A 14,439-nucleotide genomic window follows, 5' to 3' on the forward strand; every position below is an offset into this window, starting at 1 on the left:
TGTAATCGAGTGACCAAAGAGATTGAAGTATTCTCCGACTGGTTTTTGAATCTTATAATTTTTGACGTCTGATTTGTGTCCATTTATTCTTCCACGTAGAGACTGTCCAGCTTGACCAATGCACATGGCAGATATATGCCATCATGTGCCGGCGATGCCCCTCTGCCATGTGCATTGGTCAAGCTGGACAGTCTCTACGTGGAACAATAAATGGACACAAATCAGATGTCAAGAATTATAAGATTCAAAAACCAGTCGGAGAACACTTCAATCTCTCTGGTCACTCGATTACAGACCTGAAAGTGGCTATTCTTCAACAAAAAAACTTCAAAAACAGACTCCAACGAGAGACTGCTGAATTGGAATTAATTCTCTGTGTGTGTATATAAATCTCCCCACTGTATTTTCCACTGAATGCATCCGATGAAGTGAGCTGTAGCTCACGAAAGCTTATGCTCAAATAAATTTGTTAGTCTCTAAGGTGCCACAAGTACTCCTTTTCTACTTGTATAGTAATCAGGAAACTCTGGGGGGGTAAGGAGACTGAGTTAATTGGTCCACTAAGTTTTCCTTTCCTCTGCAGTTCTTTATTATTAAATAGCATGTGACCAGTAAGCAAAGCCCAAATGAAAGCCACACTAAGGAGCACTGAAATGATTTTATCTCTGGTGTAATGTATGCTCAAACTATAGAAGTTTTGGGAAAAATCCAAGGAGAATTACAAGATTCCAGAAGCAGAGGGGATGACTCAGTAGGCTAAACATGTGTGTGAAATAAGTAGGCCCTGTGTAATGCAGATTCAAATCTCACCAGGATTAGCTCCGCCCCTCATTTTTAGGCTGGTAGATGAATTTGATGCAGTTTGTGAAAGGGTTGTGTGTGGGGTAGTTTCTTCTATGAAACCCTAACTACTGAGATCCTGGCTGCTCTGGATAGTCATTGAACATCCCATGGCACTTTCTGTTCCAACAAGGCTTTATTCCAGCGTCATTGGCTAAAAATCCTCCTACCTCTTCCCTGCTTTATGGCTTCTGACTTCCACCCCAAGGCTGGCTGTATTTCAGTGATGCTGTATGTGTATCACTGCCCAAAAACTTCACTAATCCAGAGCAGAGGTTGCCCATCGCTGCCTCGTACCCTTCCAGATCATCAATTGCACTGATACTAGAACCTCTGAAAACCACGGCATACAGAGTTACATTGATTCTGAGTGTGAGCACGTGATAAAGAGAGGAAACCACTGAATAGTTAAACTCCCAGGCTTGGAGGAGATTGGTCAGTAATCATTCCCTCCTCTCCTTCCCCCTCCCCTCCCACCAGTTTGACAGAAGACAGAAATGGAGAAGGGCTATTCACTGTTTTCTATCCCTATTGTCACTGTTTTCTATCCCTATTGCATATTTAGCACTCTCTCTGTCTCATTCTTTAATCTGCATTAGTACATCTGATATTCTCCTGTTTTCATAAGCTTTGAATAGCTTTTTAAATATCACTTCCTGAAAGGGGCAGTGGATGTCAGACATTAGCCAAGATAATTACCAAGAGGGTGTTATCAGCTCGGGGAGGCTCAGAGCCACAGTTTGAGCTCCAGGTGTGTGCAAAAAAAGTTACAAGAACTATACAATTTTGATGTAACATGATTTGTTATGGAGGCTGAATCTCAGGAACCCCTGGCTTGAACAATCTCATTTTTGGACCACTTACCTTATCCCAGCTTTCCATCTGTCACAATAATTTTCAAAAAGAAAAGGAGTACTTGTGGCACCTTAGAGACTAACAAATTTATTAGAGCATAAGCTTTCGTGAGCTACAGCTCAGTGAGCTGTAGCTCACGAAAGCTTATGCTCTAATAAATTTGTTAGTCTCTAAGGTGCCACAAGTACTCCTTTTCTTTTTGCGAATACAGACTAACACGGCTGCTACTCTGAAACCAATAATTTTCAAGTCAATCCAAGTAAGCATGTGGATTTTAGAGCACTTAAAAAATCAGTTGTTCAATAGTAAGGCAGACTCAACCTTAACTATAGTGATGCTACCATTCCATTCTAATAAAATCAAACTATGGCTGCTCTAATGTAAGTGTGTTGGAATGGACCAAAAGGGTGCACAGAACTCCTCCCTCTCTCATTGCTCCAGTGTAGAAAGCAGCCATAATTTGGTTGCTTGCATGCCCCACATGCAGAGTGCGGGCAGCTAGCATTATTGGCAGGGCAGAATGACCTGGAGGGGGCATGTCTGGGCAGAGTGGGCCCCTAGCCATGCTATGCACTGTAGACAGCAAGCAGAGAGCCCACTGAGTTGGAGCCCTTCCAAACGGTATAATAGGGGCTTTCAATAGCATGCTTAATAATGCAGGTATACTACCTCTAAACACTGATTCTTTTGAGGTGACCTTCTTTTCCTTTACTGGAGCCTTAACTTGGACCACAGTTTGTAAAGTGCTCTAGGATTCTTCCTCAGTGTTGAGGATGGGTTAAAATTAGATGACCTCTTGAAGTCCCTTCTTGCCCTACATTTCTATTATGAGAGTCATTGTACAACACCATTAAACTTTATTCTGTTTGCATTCTGATTTTGCTTTCTAATTCACCCTGTGGGAATCTAGTTCTTACAGTCTTACCATGTCTCCACCCTGGAAGTTAATTTTGACTCATTCTAAAATGGAAGTCCAGTTATACAAGAGATGGACTCTGAAAAAGTTTAACTGATTTTCCATAACTCCTTTTACAATCCTGGCAGACTGCACATTGTCTGCTTTGCTATAATAAAACCTTACTCAGTCTTTTTGCTTCTATAGCAATCTACATTCACATCTGCCTACATCAATGGTTATTTCTGTGGAAGTCAGGTTTGGACAAAAGCCTGTTTCCTATCCCTTAAAAGTCACTCATTAAACTGTACTTAGTTTTGAGAACATGCTTTGACAATAGTATCACTGGGCCTCTCATGTTACTGATGTGGAACTCCATGATAGAAATAAGTGAAATCACTTAGTGCCCAATATTATCAGAGATGACTATATTTATATCCATAACAAGATAATATCCTCATCAACCAAATGATGTTTTATGAAGCAAGTGTACATTTTCCTTGAGAAAAATTTGCCAAATGATGTTTTAAGACCAAAATAGTGTTCTTTTTTGCATTGTCATCAATGCCCACATTTTTCAAGGAAAACACCATTTAATTTTGTTTCACCTTTGTCATCATATTTTAAAACAGCAGATTTCAGCCAATATCTGGATATATTGTTGAGTTATATATTTCAACATACCTTCCTCCTAGAACCACCACATCGGACATCCCATCTCATCCCTACAGAGCAATTATTTAGAATCAGATAATGAAGGCACTGTATGTCAGACATATACAATAAGTGCTATTACTATTAGAGCCTTTAAATGACAGCAAGTGGTAACATTTTAGTTTCATCCCAGGCCTTGGGGGGGGGGGGAAGGAGGGGTTTAAAATAACACTGGATAGTTTAAAGCAAGATAAATTATTGGAAAAAAATGTTAATTACTGTTATCACCAAAAGTTTGGACCGTGGGATGAAAATGAAATCTTTTGCTGTATTTTATTATTTCCTTGGAAGAAAAGGATACTGTCATCAGTTAGTGGTTCTACTAGAACAGTAAAGATCTTTCCACACCACAGCATATTCAGGGTAAATAGGACTAATCCCCTGAGACGGGACTAATCCCCTGAGATGGGATATTAGATGGATGGGATCTGAGTTACCCAGGAAAGAATTTTCTGTAGTATCTGGCTGGTGAATCTTGCCCATATGCTCAGGGTTTAGCTTATTGCCATATTTGGGGTCGGGAAGGAATTTTCCTCCAAGGCAGATTGGAGAGGCCCTGGAGGTTTTTCGCCTTCCTCTGTAGCATGAGGCATGGTTGACTTGAGGGAGGCTTCTCTGCTCCTTGAAGTCTTTAAACCATGATTTAAGGACTTCAATAGCTCAGACATGGGTGAGTTTTTTCATAGGAGTGGGTGGGTGAGATTCTGTGGCCTGCACTGTACAGGAGGTCGGACTAGATGATCAGAATGGTCCCTTCTGACCTTAGTATCTATGAATTGTGCAGTCTGTATATATACCTATGTTAAAAAAAAACTATTTCAGGAGTTTTTAGAGAGTTTCTAGAAGTCTTATTAGGAATCTTTTTTGTATTATTCCACCAGCAAGCCAGGTTCCTTCAATACCAGGGCTCAGAGAGGTATTTTCTAGAAAATTAGCTCAGCCATAAAGCCACTGAGAGCACATCACTCTGAGGATCCACTCACTACAATGGCTACCCACAGACCGATCAATTTCAAAGTCTCAGGCTTGATCTTCAAGGCCCAGTCTATCTCAAAGACCACATTTCTCCCAACAAGAATGCCTTCCTGCAACAGGGACATTCCTCAAGAACTATTAAACTATAACCCTCAAGGGGGAAAACTCATGGGAGCAGGTTAGCTTCCTACACAAGGCTTTGGAACTCCCTACTGAAGGAGTATAAAGGACCAGTCTCAATCCCTTTTACATAGGCCACCAAATAGTAGAGAACCTGGGTTAGATTTTAATAAGCAATGCAGAGATGGAAGACTCCATATTCTGTTACTAAAGCCATCAAATCCCCTGTACTTAGAATAATTTTTAAAGATGCATAATACTATTAACATTTCTAATTGTAACAAGTAAGATAAGACCCACTTCCATAAAATAAACCCAGTCTTACAACTGACAAGTCCGTGAACCTACTTTTCAAATTCACAGTTGATTCTCTTGCTTCTAATTCTTTCTCTCCATTATTCAATCACTGCATTAGCCATTTATATGAGCATATCAAGCCTGATTCACTGCGGCATACATTTCAGATAGATGGTTAATACACTTAGGTTTTCAACTGATCTTTTGATATTTTTTTGGGGGACAGAGAGGATCAGATGCTATGATCCATCCAAACTGTACTAAGAGCAAAAGAAGGGAAGGCAAAGGAGCCAGGAGAGGAATAAAAGATGGCTAGCTCCCATATCCTCCTACAGGACCACTCTGGTATGTATCATCAGGGTGTAGACATACTTCATGACTTTATCTCAGTCATATCCCCTATGCTGGGGACGGAAGGTACGGACTTAGGCTTTGTGTACTCTACACACCTTTTAGCAACACTGCAGCCGTGGTACTAAAAGGAGTGCAGTGCAGCTGCTGTTTGTCAGCAGCAAAGAGATTTCCTGCCGACAAAAAACTTCTACCCCCAATGAACAGCGGTAGCTTTGTCGCAAAGCGCTGTTCACACCAGCGCTTTTCGTGGGCAAAACTTTTGTCATTCAGGGGAGGGTGGTTTTTTTTCACACCCTGAACAACAAAAGTTTTGTCATTCTGTTTCCAGTGTAGACAAAGCCTTAGTGCCACTACCATGGCTATATGCCACCTGATGATTTCCCAAAGCAAGGAAATCCTCAAGGGTCTAGAAAAGCCAGATTTAGGTCTGTTTTGTCCCACTGAAGCAGCACAAAGCAGCCGGAGCAGGGTTAAGGATTCCAGAGTTGCCAAAACAATGTTTTTCTCAAATTACTGATCAAATACACAGCTGACTAGAATATGTATGCAAAATAGTTACCCAGGTCTCAAGCCAACAAACAAAAGGTTTCAGAGTAGCAGCTGTGTTAGTCTGTATTCGCAAAAAGAAAAGGAGTACTTGTGGCACCTTAGAGACTAACAAATTTATTAGAGCATAAGCTTTCGTGAGCTACATGCATCCGATGAAGTGAGCTGTAGCTCATGAAAGCTTATGCTCTAATAAATTTGTTAGTCTCTAAGGTGCCACAAGTACTCCTTTTCTTTAAACAAAAGGTTATCCACTTCTTTTTTGTGTGTGATGGTGTCAGCATCTGGCTAAGTAGAAAAAACATTATTTTCACTAATCTTTGTTCAATTATAGTAATCTCAGGTGTTACTTGTGACAACACCAGGTAAAAAATGTCAGACATAGTGTGATTTTTAAGTTGATGGTGTTCCTTTAAAAATTAAGCAACAAATAGCTGAATTCCAGTATTACCAAACTTCCCTTGCAATTGAGAGAGAGAGAAAAGAAACACGGCATTGCAATCCTGCTTGAATGATGTTAGGCAACTGAAGAGAACTAGCTACTTAAAGAAGCAACAGATTCTCCATACATTCAACTAGAAAGTACTCACAGGCCCTCCTTTCCAGGACGTGGCTTAATGGCTTTTACTCTACCCCTCAGCTAGCACAGGGGGGAGGGTGAACAATGACAAAATCAGAGTAGCAGCCGTGTTAGTCTGTATTCGCAAAAAGAAAAGCAGTACTTGTGGCACCTTAGACAAATTTATTTGAGCATAAGCTTTCGTGAGCTACAGCTCACTTCATCGGATGCATTTGGATGAAGTGAGCTGTAGCTCACGAAAGCTTATGCTCAAATAAATGTGTTAGTCTCTAAGGTGCCACAAGTACTGCTTTTCTTAATGACAAAATGTGATTGATTGAAAAAAGCCACAAGGGAATCTGATCAGATTCACAAGTCCAGCTTCCCCTCACCTCTTACCCCAAAAAGGGGAAAAAAAGCATCGGCCACAGTTAGCCATTATTAGACTTCGCACGTGGGTTTGAGCGGATTCATCGGATGGTTTTTCCCCTATGCAAATCAAGAGAGATCAGTTGCCTATAAACGTGGGATCGCCGTTACCTCTGCGGAAGGCATGGCAGGCCATTTCCCTCCCATGAGCAGGTAGCTCGCAGCTCTGACTTTTCATTCAGCGAGCCAGGGCCGCCCGTGACAAGCATCCCTGCGAGGTGGGAGAAGCTAGCAGCGTGGCGCTGCCGCGGCAAGAAGGAGAGGGCGATAAACGGCGACGCATGACAACCCGAAGCGCCATGTAAGGCAAGCTTCCCGGGACGCAGCCGTAGATCCGTCCGGCTGTCTCTGCATGCGGGGGAGCGAGCAGGGATCTTGCTCCCCGGAAGCGTGTTTTGGGGAGGGGGGGGGGGGGTTAAGTCCGCCTACAAGAGGGGACCCCGCGCGCCCACTGACCGGCTCAATGCAGCTGGCGCTACTTCCTCTCGCCATAGTATAAATATTGCATCATGCACCATGCCGCGTGGTAAAATGGATCCCAGCGCTGTGAGAGTGACTGAAGGCAGCCCCCGCAGCGGGACGACACCGCAGGGCAGCAGCCCCCCGGGAGGGGGGGGGGGATCCCACGCGGGCACGGCAGCCGGGAGAAAGCCGCGTGGAGCCCGCACGGCCACGGCGTCCCCGGGGCGCGCGCGGCAAGGTGAGGAGCCGCCGCCGCAGCCCGCGGGGCAGCGCGGGGCAGCGCAGCGCATCGCACTCACCCTGCCTGCGCCCGGCGGGAAGGGCGCTGCAGCAGCAGACGGGCCAGGCTGGTGCCAAGGGCGCGGAGGGCGGCGCAGGGGCCCGAGGGAGGGCGGCGCAGTCCCCAGCCGACGGCCTCAGGAAGAGACGGTGCAGGTGCTGCCGCGGGAGGGGGTCGGCGAGGCGCTGGGCTCGTTTCCGGCTCTCTGCACACCTCGCCTCCTGGCCGGCCCGCGGCTCCTCCCTCCTGGATGAAAGAGAAGGGGATGGGCCGGCTTGCAAAGAGCCGGCCGGGGAGCCCCCTGCCTCCTCCCTTTTCGCAGACAGCAGCATTGTGGGAGCTCCGCTCACCCCCTGCGAGCGCCTCGCCGCCCGCCCGCCCGCCCAAAGGCTGCGCGCAAAAGTACCAGGAGGCCGGAATGGGGGCGCGCCTAGGAGTGGGGCTAAACGAGGGCAGGGTCTCCGCCGGGGCTGGGAACAGAGCCCGGAGCGGGCTGCCTGGCGCCGAGGCGAGGTAGGGGCAGGCTCGGGGCTGAGGACAGCGCTGTATGTAGCGGCCACCGGGCTGCGAGCGCAGGCTCAGCCCGCGCACACAAAGGGACCCCCGCCCGCGTGGCCCGGGCCGCCCCCCGCCTGCCTGTGCGCGCGTCGCCGGGCGGGGGGCCAGGCTGGGACAGGTAACTGCATAACGTCTCCGCCTAATGGAGCCTCCGAGAGGCTTCTTCCTCCTGGCGGGGAGGAGAGCTGGAGAAACACAGAGAGCCAGGCTGCCCGTTTAGAAGGGCCACTGCCTGCATTTTAAAGGCAAAAATGTAACCCTCCCCTTTCCAGGGTGGCCCCCCCCCCCAAGAAAACTCATCTGCCCCCAAAGCTACCTCCAAACCTCCCTGCAGCTATTAGCACCTGCTGAACTATCCCCCTTCCTCCCTCCAAAGCGCGTCTGTCTCATCAACAGAAGTTAATCTAATCTCTTATCTCACTGACCCTTTGGTATTTTCCACCAAATGCATCCGATGAAGTGAGCTGTCGCTCAGGAAAGCTTATGCTCAAATAAATGTGTTAGTCTCTAAGGGGCCACAAGTCCTCCTTTTCTTTTTGCGAATGCGGACTAACAGGGCTGCTACTCAGAAACCTCTCACTGACCCTATCTCTCTCTCACACACATGCATTCGCTCCCATCACGCCTTCCCTTCTGCATGCTGCCAGCTTCTCTTCTCCGCTCCAGGGGCCAATTTCAAGTTGTGTGTCCGCAATCCCGTTAACTGCAGTGAGGGGGTACATGGACAACTGGGAACAACTGACTGGACACAGTGCAATGCTGTGGCATAAGGGGCCAGTGCAATTCTTGGCTGTATAAACCGGGGAGTAGAGAGTAGGAGTTGAGGTGATTTTGTCTCGAAAGGGCATTGGTGAGATGGATATTGGAATACTTTGTTCATTCTGGGGTCCGTAGTTTTAAATGGATGTTGTAAAGTTGGAGAAGGTGCAGGAAAAAGTCACAAAAATGATTTGAGGGCTAGAGAACATGCCTTACAGTAAAAGCAGCAAAGAGTCCTTTGGCACCTTGTAGACTAACAGACGTATTGGAGCATAAGCTTTCATGGGTGAATGCCCACTTCGTTGGATGCATGTCTTACAGTGAGACACTTAAAGAGCTGGAGCTGGTTAGTTTACCGAAAAGATGATTGACAGTTGACTTGAGTAGTGTCTAAGTACCTTCAGGGGGAGAAAATACCAGATATTAAAAGGCTCTTTAGTCTAGCAGAGGAAGGCATAACAAGAACCAATAGCTGGAAGCTGAATCCGGATACTCAAATTAGAAATTAGGCACAATACTTTTAACCGTTGGGACCAACTACCGAGGGAAGTGATTGATTCTCCATCTCTTAATGCCTTCCGATCAAGACTGATGCCTTTCTGGAAGTTATGCTTTAGTGAACACACAAGTGTTTGGGCTCAGTACAGGACTAACTGGTGAAATGTAATGGCCTATGAAATACGGGAGGTCAGACTAGATAATGTAATGGTCTCTTCTGGCCTTTGAATCTTTGAACTCTTTGAATCTATGAATTTGACCATGCCATTTTTATGATGATTGGCTATGGATTAGACTGAGCTGGTACGTGGTTGAATGAGCCTGTCCTTAGTGGTATGCCATATGCCGGTGCTCCCATTTGTTTCTGCAGAATGTAAGCTCTCATTTACTGAAAAATATTAAATTTTTAACCTTTATGGCTGTTACGAAACTCTTGGAATATGAACCTATGTACTGTGGACTTGCTAGACAGCCTGAAACTGTAGCTCTGAAATGTGAATTGTACACATTCATTTCCAGGCGGTGTTCATTCAGAAGCTTAATGATGACAATTAAAATGTTGCCATTGTGAACAATTTCAGCACGAATCACTTTAGCAAACAAATTGTCTGAAATCAGTGGAGCTGTGTTGCCAATTTACACTAACTGAGGATCTCTGTTTTGAAAGTTCTTTGTCAAACAGAAAGCAAACAGCAAAAATATAATGCTTGCTTTACAATCTTCTCTGTGCTTTGGGTTTCTGATGCTGATGTAATCTGGAATGCCCCATTAAATTCATATAGAATAAATATCAGGAAAATCTGAATAATTTCATGAGTTCTGTCCTATAAAACAGGATAACGGAGCTTCTGATGGGATTCTGGCACCATAATGCAAAATGTTCCTTTTTGATGATATACTAATTTAAAGCAATCCTTCCTCTCAAAATCTTTAACCTTCTCTTCTCATGTCTGTCTCTCTCAGGTGGAGCAGCTCCCTAGGGAGCACTATCCAAAAGCCCCCTTTGAAGAAGTACTCAAGTGACCCTCTGTGAAGTGCTATCTGAGCAAATCATTCTGAAACCTGCTTGCACCTCCCCTTTTAAAGTGCTTCCTAAACTGCAATCCCACAATGGTAAGATGTTTACCTTGGGTAGGTAAAGTAGCTCACTGTGGATTTTTCATTTATATTAGGCTACTTTTATAAAGGAGTTCCAATGTATGTAAAGCTACAGTCCATTTTGCTCCATATAGATCATTGTTACAAAAGACCAATTCACTTTCCTCACACGCAACTCAGTGGGACTGGTCGCATCAGTAAGGTCGGCAACAGCTTGAGAAAATAGCCCTCAATATTGACTTTTTAAGAAATGGTCTGAGAAATTCTCTTTTGTTGCAGGTTTCAGAGCAGTAGCTGTGTTAGTCTGTATCAGCAAAAAGAATGAGGAGTACTTATGGCACCTTAGACTAACAAATTTATTTGGGCATAAGCTTTCGTGGACTAAAACCCACTTCATCAGATGCATGCAGTGGAAAATACAGTAGGAAGATAGACAGATAGATACACACATACAGAGAACATGAAAAAATGGGTGTTGCCATACCATGTCTAACAAGACTAATCAATTAAGGTGGGCTGTTATCAGCAGGAGAAAAAAACTTTTGTAGTGATAATCAGGATGGCCCGTTTCAAACAGTTCACAAGAAGATGTGAGTAACAGTAGGGGGGAAAAAAGTCTTACCGCAAAAGAATAAATGGACACAAATCAGACGTCAAGAATTATAACATTCAAAAAACAATCGGAGAACACTTCAGCCTCCTGATCACTCAATTACAGACCTAAAAGTGGCAATTCTTCAACAAAAAAACTTCAAAAACAGACTCCAACGAGAAACTGCAGAACTGGAATTAATTTGCAAACTGGACACCATTAAATTAGGCTTGAATAAAGACTGGGAGTGGATGGGTCATTACACAAAAAAGTAAAAACTATTTCTCCGTGCTAATTTTTCCCCTACTGTTACTCACACTTTCTTGTCAACTGTTTGAAATGGGCCATCCTGATTTTCACAAGTTTTTTTTTTTCTCCTGCTGATAATAGCCCACTTTAATTGATTAGTCTCATTAGAGTTGGTATGGCAACCCCCTTTTTTTCGTGTGTGTGTGTGTGTGTGTGTGTGTGTGTGTGTGTAATCTTCCTACTGTATTTTCCACTGCATGCATCCGATGAGAGCTGTAGCTCACAAAAGCTTATGCCCAAATAAATCTGTTAGTCTCTAAGGTGCCATAAGTACTCCTCCTTCTTTTTGCTGATACAGACTAACACGGCTACCACTCTGAAACCTGTCATAGTTTTACAAGTTCTTTTCTGTTAGTCTTTGAAAAAATGCTGTAGTGTTAGTTTTGCATTGCAGGCTCTTAAGCAAGCTGTGGCAAACACCAGGAGAATATGATCTGTGCCTTAATCTCTCACTAGAGAGAGCAATTTTTCGTATACAGTTGCTTTCTGATATCCAGGCATTGCTACTGGGGCTGAGATTTCTGAAAGAGGGTTTGCCTGCTTGCCTCTTGTGATGACCTTTGATCTAGGACTGCTGTAAGTGTGTAAATAAAACAAAATGCACTAAGAATATACCCAGACTCCATAACAATGATTTATCTTCTACTAGGAGACTGACTTGTAAAGCCCTGAAATCTGCTAACACTCAAATGAGGAGCAATATTATAAACCGGCTTTGGAATTTTTATTACGTATGTACATAAGTCATTTTCTGCAGAAGAAAGGACTAGATGGGGCAGAACCCTGTGCAGAAGTACTAGAGAGAGGAGAAGGCACAAGGGTTGGGATTTGAAAAAGCACTCAACTGCACAGGGCCCAGGCCCCACCTTAGTCCTTGCACTCCCAACATACTAAATTTGGGAGAGTCTAGTAGCAACAGCAGCTATAGTACCCTAGCCTCTGTGGAAAACACACTCAAATGTGCACACAAGCCAACAGATCTTGGCTAGAGCAAGGGAGTATACATTGCAACCCCATTAAAGGCTGTATCAATATCCACTGTTGTATGCATGTAGCAGATCCAGAGCCATTGGTAAGGAACCACAACCTGAAAAGAGCCCAGGGGCTGCACCCTCTTCCAGCTAATGGGCTGGAGTTGTGGCTGTGGAGAGGCTACATTGCATCCCCATAGGCTGCCCATGGGTTGAAGGTTTGAATTCCATTCCATCTGCTACACGTTTGGAGTTCTCAGCACAAAGCCCAGTTACTCAGGCTTTGAGAGAGAGGCAAATTGCACCTTAGCAGCACTTTAAATCATCTCTACCTTTTTAATTAAAAGCGGAATCACTGATTTGTTTTAGTTACAGGCAAGTTAAGTCCATCTATCTAAGCCTTTATACCATGCTCAACACCTTAATATTTGAGTGCTTGTACCCAATACCTCAAATAAGTCTTTGATTTCATTTGTCTTTGTCCTGTACCCTTGTTTCTTGGAAATAGAATCAGAGAAAAGTAGGGCTGGAAGAGATCTCAAGAGGTCATCAAGTCCAACCACCTCTGCTAAAGCAGGACCCAGTAAACCTAGACCATCCCTGACAGGTGTTTGTCTAATCAGTTCTTAAATTTTCCAGTGATGGGGATTCCATAACCTTCCATGGAAGCCTATACCAGAGCTTAATTACCCTTATAGTTACAAAGTTTTTAATATCTAACAAATCTCCCTTGCAGATTAAGCCCATTACTTCTTGTCCTTCCTTCAGTGAACATGTAGAACAATTGAACACCCATCCTCTTTAGAACAGCCTTTAATGTATTTGAAGACTTAACAAGTCCCCCCTTTAGTTTTTCTTTTCTCAAGACTAAACATGCCCTGTTTTTTAACCTTTCCTCATAGGTCAGGTCTTCTAAACTTTTTACAATTTTTGTGGTTCTCTTGACTCTTTCCAATTTGTCCACATCTTTCCTAAAGTGTGGCACCCAAACCATATGAGGCCTCATCAGTGCCAAGAAGGATGGGACAATTAGCTCCCATGTCTTGCATATAACACTCCTGGTTAATACAGAGTGATGTTAGCCTTTTTCATAACTACAACATATTGTTGACTTCTATTCAATTTGTGATCCACTATAACCCCTCAGATCCTTTTCAGTGATACTACAGCCTATCTAGGTATTCCCCATTTTGAAATTAGACAGTTGATTTTTTTTTTCCTTCTTAAGTGTTGCACTTATCTTTTTTTGAATTTCATCTTGTTGATTTTAAGCCAATTTTCCAATTTGTCATGGTTGTTTTGAATTCTAATCCTATCCTCTACAGCAGTGATTCTCAGCCATGGCGTACACAGAGGTCTTCCAGGGGGTACATCAGTTCATCTAGATAATTGCCTAGTTTTACAACAGACTACATAAAAAGTACTAGTGAAGTTAGTACAAACTAAATTTTCATAGACAATGACTTGTTTGTACTGCTCTGTATACTATACACTGAAAAGTAAGTACAATATTTATATTTCAATTGATTTATTTTTATATGGTAAAAATGAGAAAGGAAGCCATTTTTCAGTATTAGTGTGGCTGTGACACTTGAATTTTTATGTCTGAGTTTGTAAGCAAGTAGTTTTTAAGTGAGGTGAAACTTGTGGGTATGCAGACAAATCAGACTCCTGAAAAGGGTACAGTAGTCTAGAAAGGTTGAGCCACTGCTCTAAAGTGCTTGCAACCCTGCTCAGGTTGGTGTCTTCTGAAAATTTTGTAAGAATATTGTCCACTCCATTATCCAAGTCATTAATGAAAATATTAAATAGTATTGGACCCAGGACAGACCCTCCCAGTTTGATAGCAAACCACTGATAACTACTCTTAGTGTACAATCTTTCAAAGAGTATGATCTTTCAACCAGTTGTGGACTCACCTTACAGTAATTTCATCTAGACCACATTTCCCTAGTTTGCTTATGAGAATGTCATGTTTCAAAAGCCTTTCTAAAATCAAGATATATTACATCTATTGGTTCCCTACTATCAATTGACAAAGAAGGAAATTTGGTTTGGCATGACTTTGTTTTTGATAGATCCATGCTGGCTATTCCTTATAACCCTATTATCTTCTAGGTGCTTACCTAAACTGATAGTTTAATAATTTGTTCCAGTATCTTTTCAGGTATCGAAGTTAGGATGATCAGTCTATAATTCCCGAGGTCTTTTTTGTTCCTGTTTTTTAAAGATAGATATCATGTTTGTCCTTTTCCAGCCATCTTGAATTAGGTGTTTTTATTTTACCTCTCTCCAAGCTAGCAACCCTTGTAGAAATAACCTCTCGCA

General features: G+C 43.4%; 1 protein-coding gene and 1 long non-coding RNA gene across 5 annotated transcripts in view; one reads left to right on the top strand and one right to left on the bottom strand.

The window, feature by feature from the left end:
- SLC7A1 (solute carrier family 7 member 1) overlaps positions 1 to 7,658 on the bottom strand; it is a 60,823-nt gene extending 53,165 nt beyond the window's left edge. The window contains exon 1 of one of the 2 annotated variants that reach the window (XM_038398024.2): positions 7,346 to 7,658. In XM_038398024.2, coding sequence (XP_038253952.2) covers positions 7,346 to 7,658 — 313 coding nt within the window. Of the gene's footprint in view, positions 1 to 7,040; positions 7,169 to 7,345 lie in introns of those variants that run through there. The other variant, XM_043504364.1, reaches the window with a different exon arrangement.
- On the top strand, positions 6,668 to 10,341 carry LOC122457914. 3 transcript variants are annotated; one of them, XR_006277644.1, is made up of 2 exons: positions 6,668 to 6,885; positions 10,105 to 10,341. It is a non-coding gene; the product is annotated as an uncharacterized LOC122457914 (long non-coding RNA). The 3 variants fall into 3 exon arrangements; XR_006277642.1 differs by lacking the exon at positions 6,668 to 6,885 and adding an exon at positions 7,153 to 7,284; XR_006277643.1 differs by lacking the exon at positions 6,668 to 6,885 and adding an exon at positions 7,593 to 7,728.
- Positions 10,342 to 14,439: the final 4,098 nt, after the last annotated feature.

Source organism: Dermochelys coriacea, chromosome 1 (assembly GCF_009764565.3).
Source record: "Dermochelys coriacea isolate rDerCor1 chromosome 1, rDerCor1.pri.v4, whole genome shotgun sequence".
NCBI lineage: Eukaryota > Metazoa > Chordata > Testudines > Dermochelyidae > Dermochelys > Dermochelys coriacea.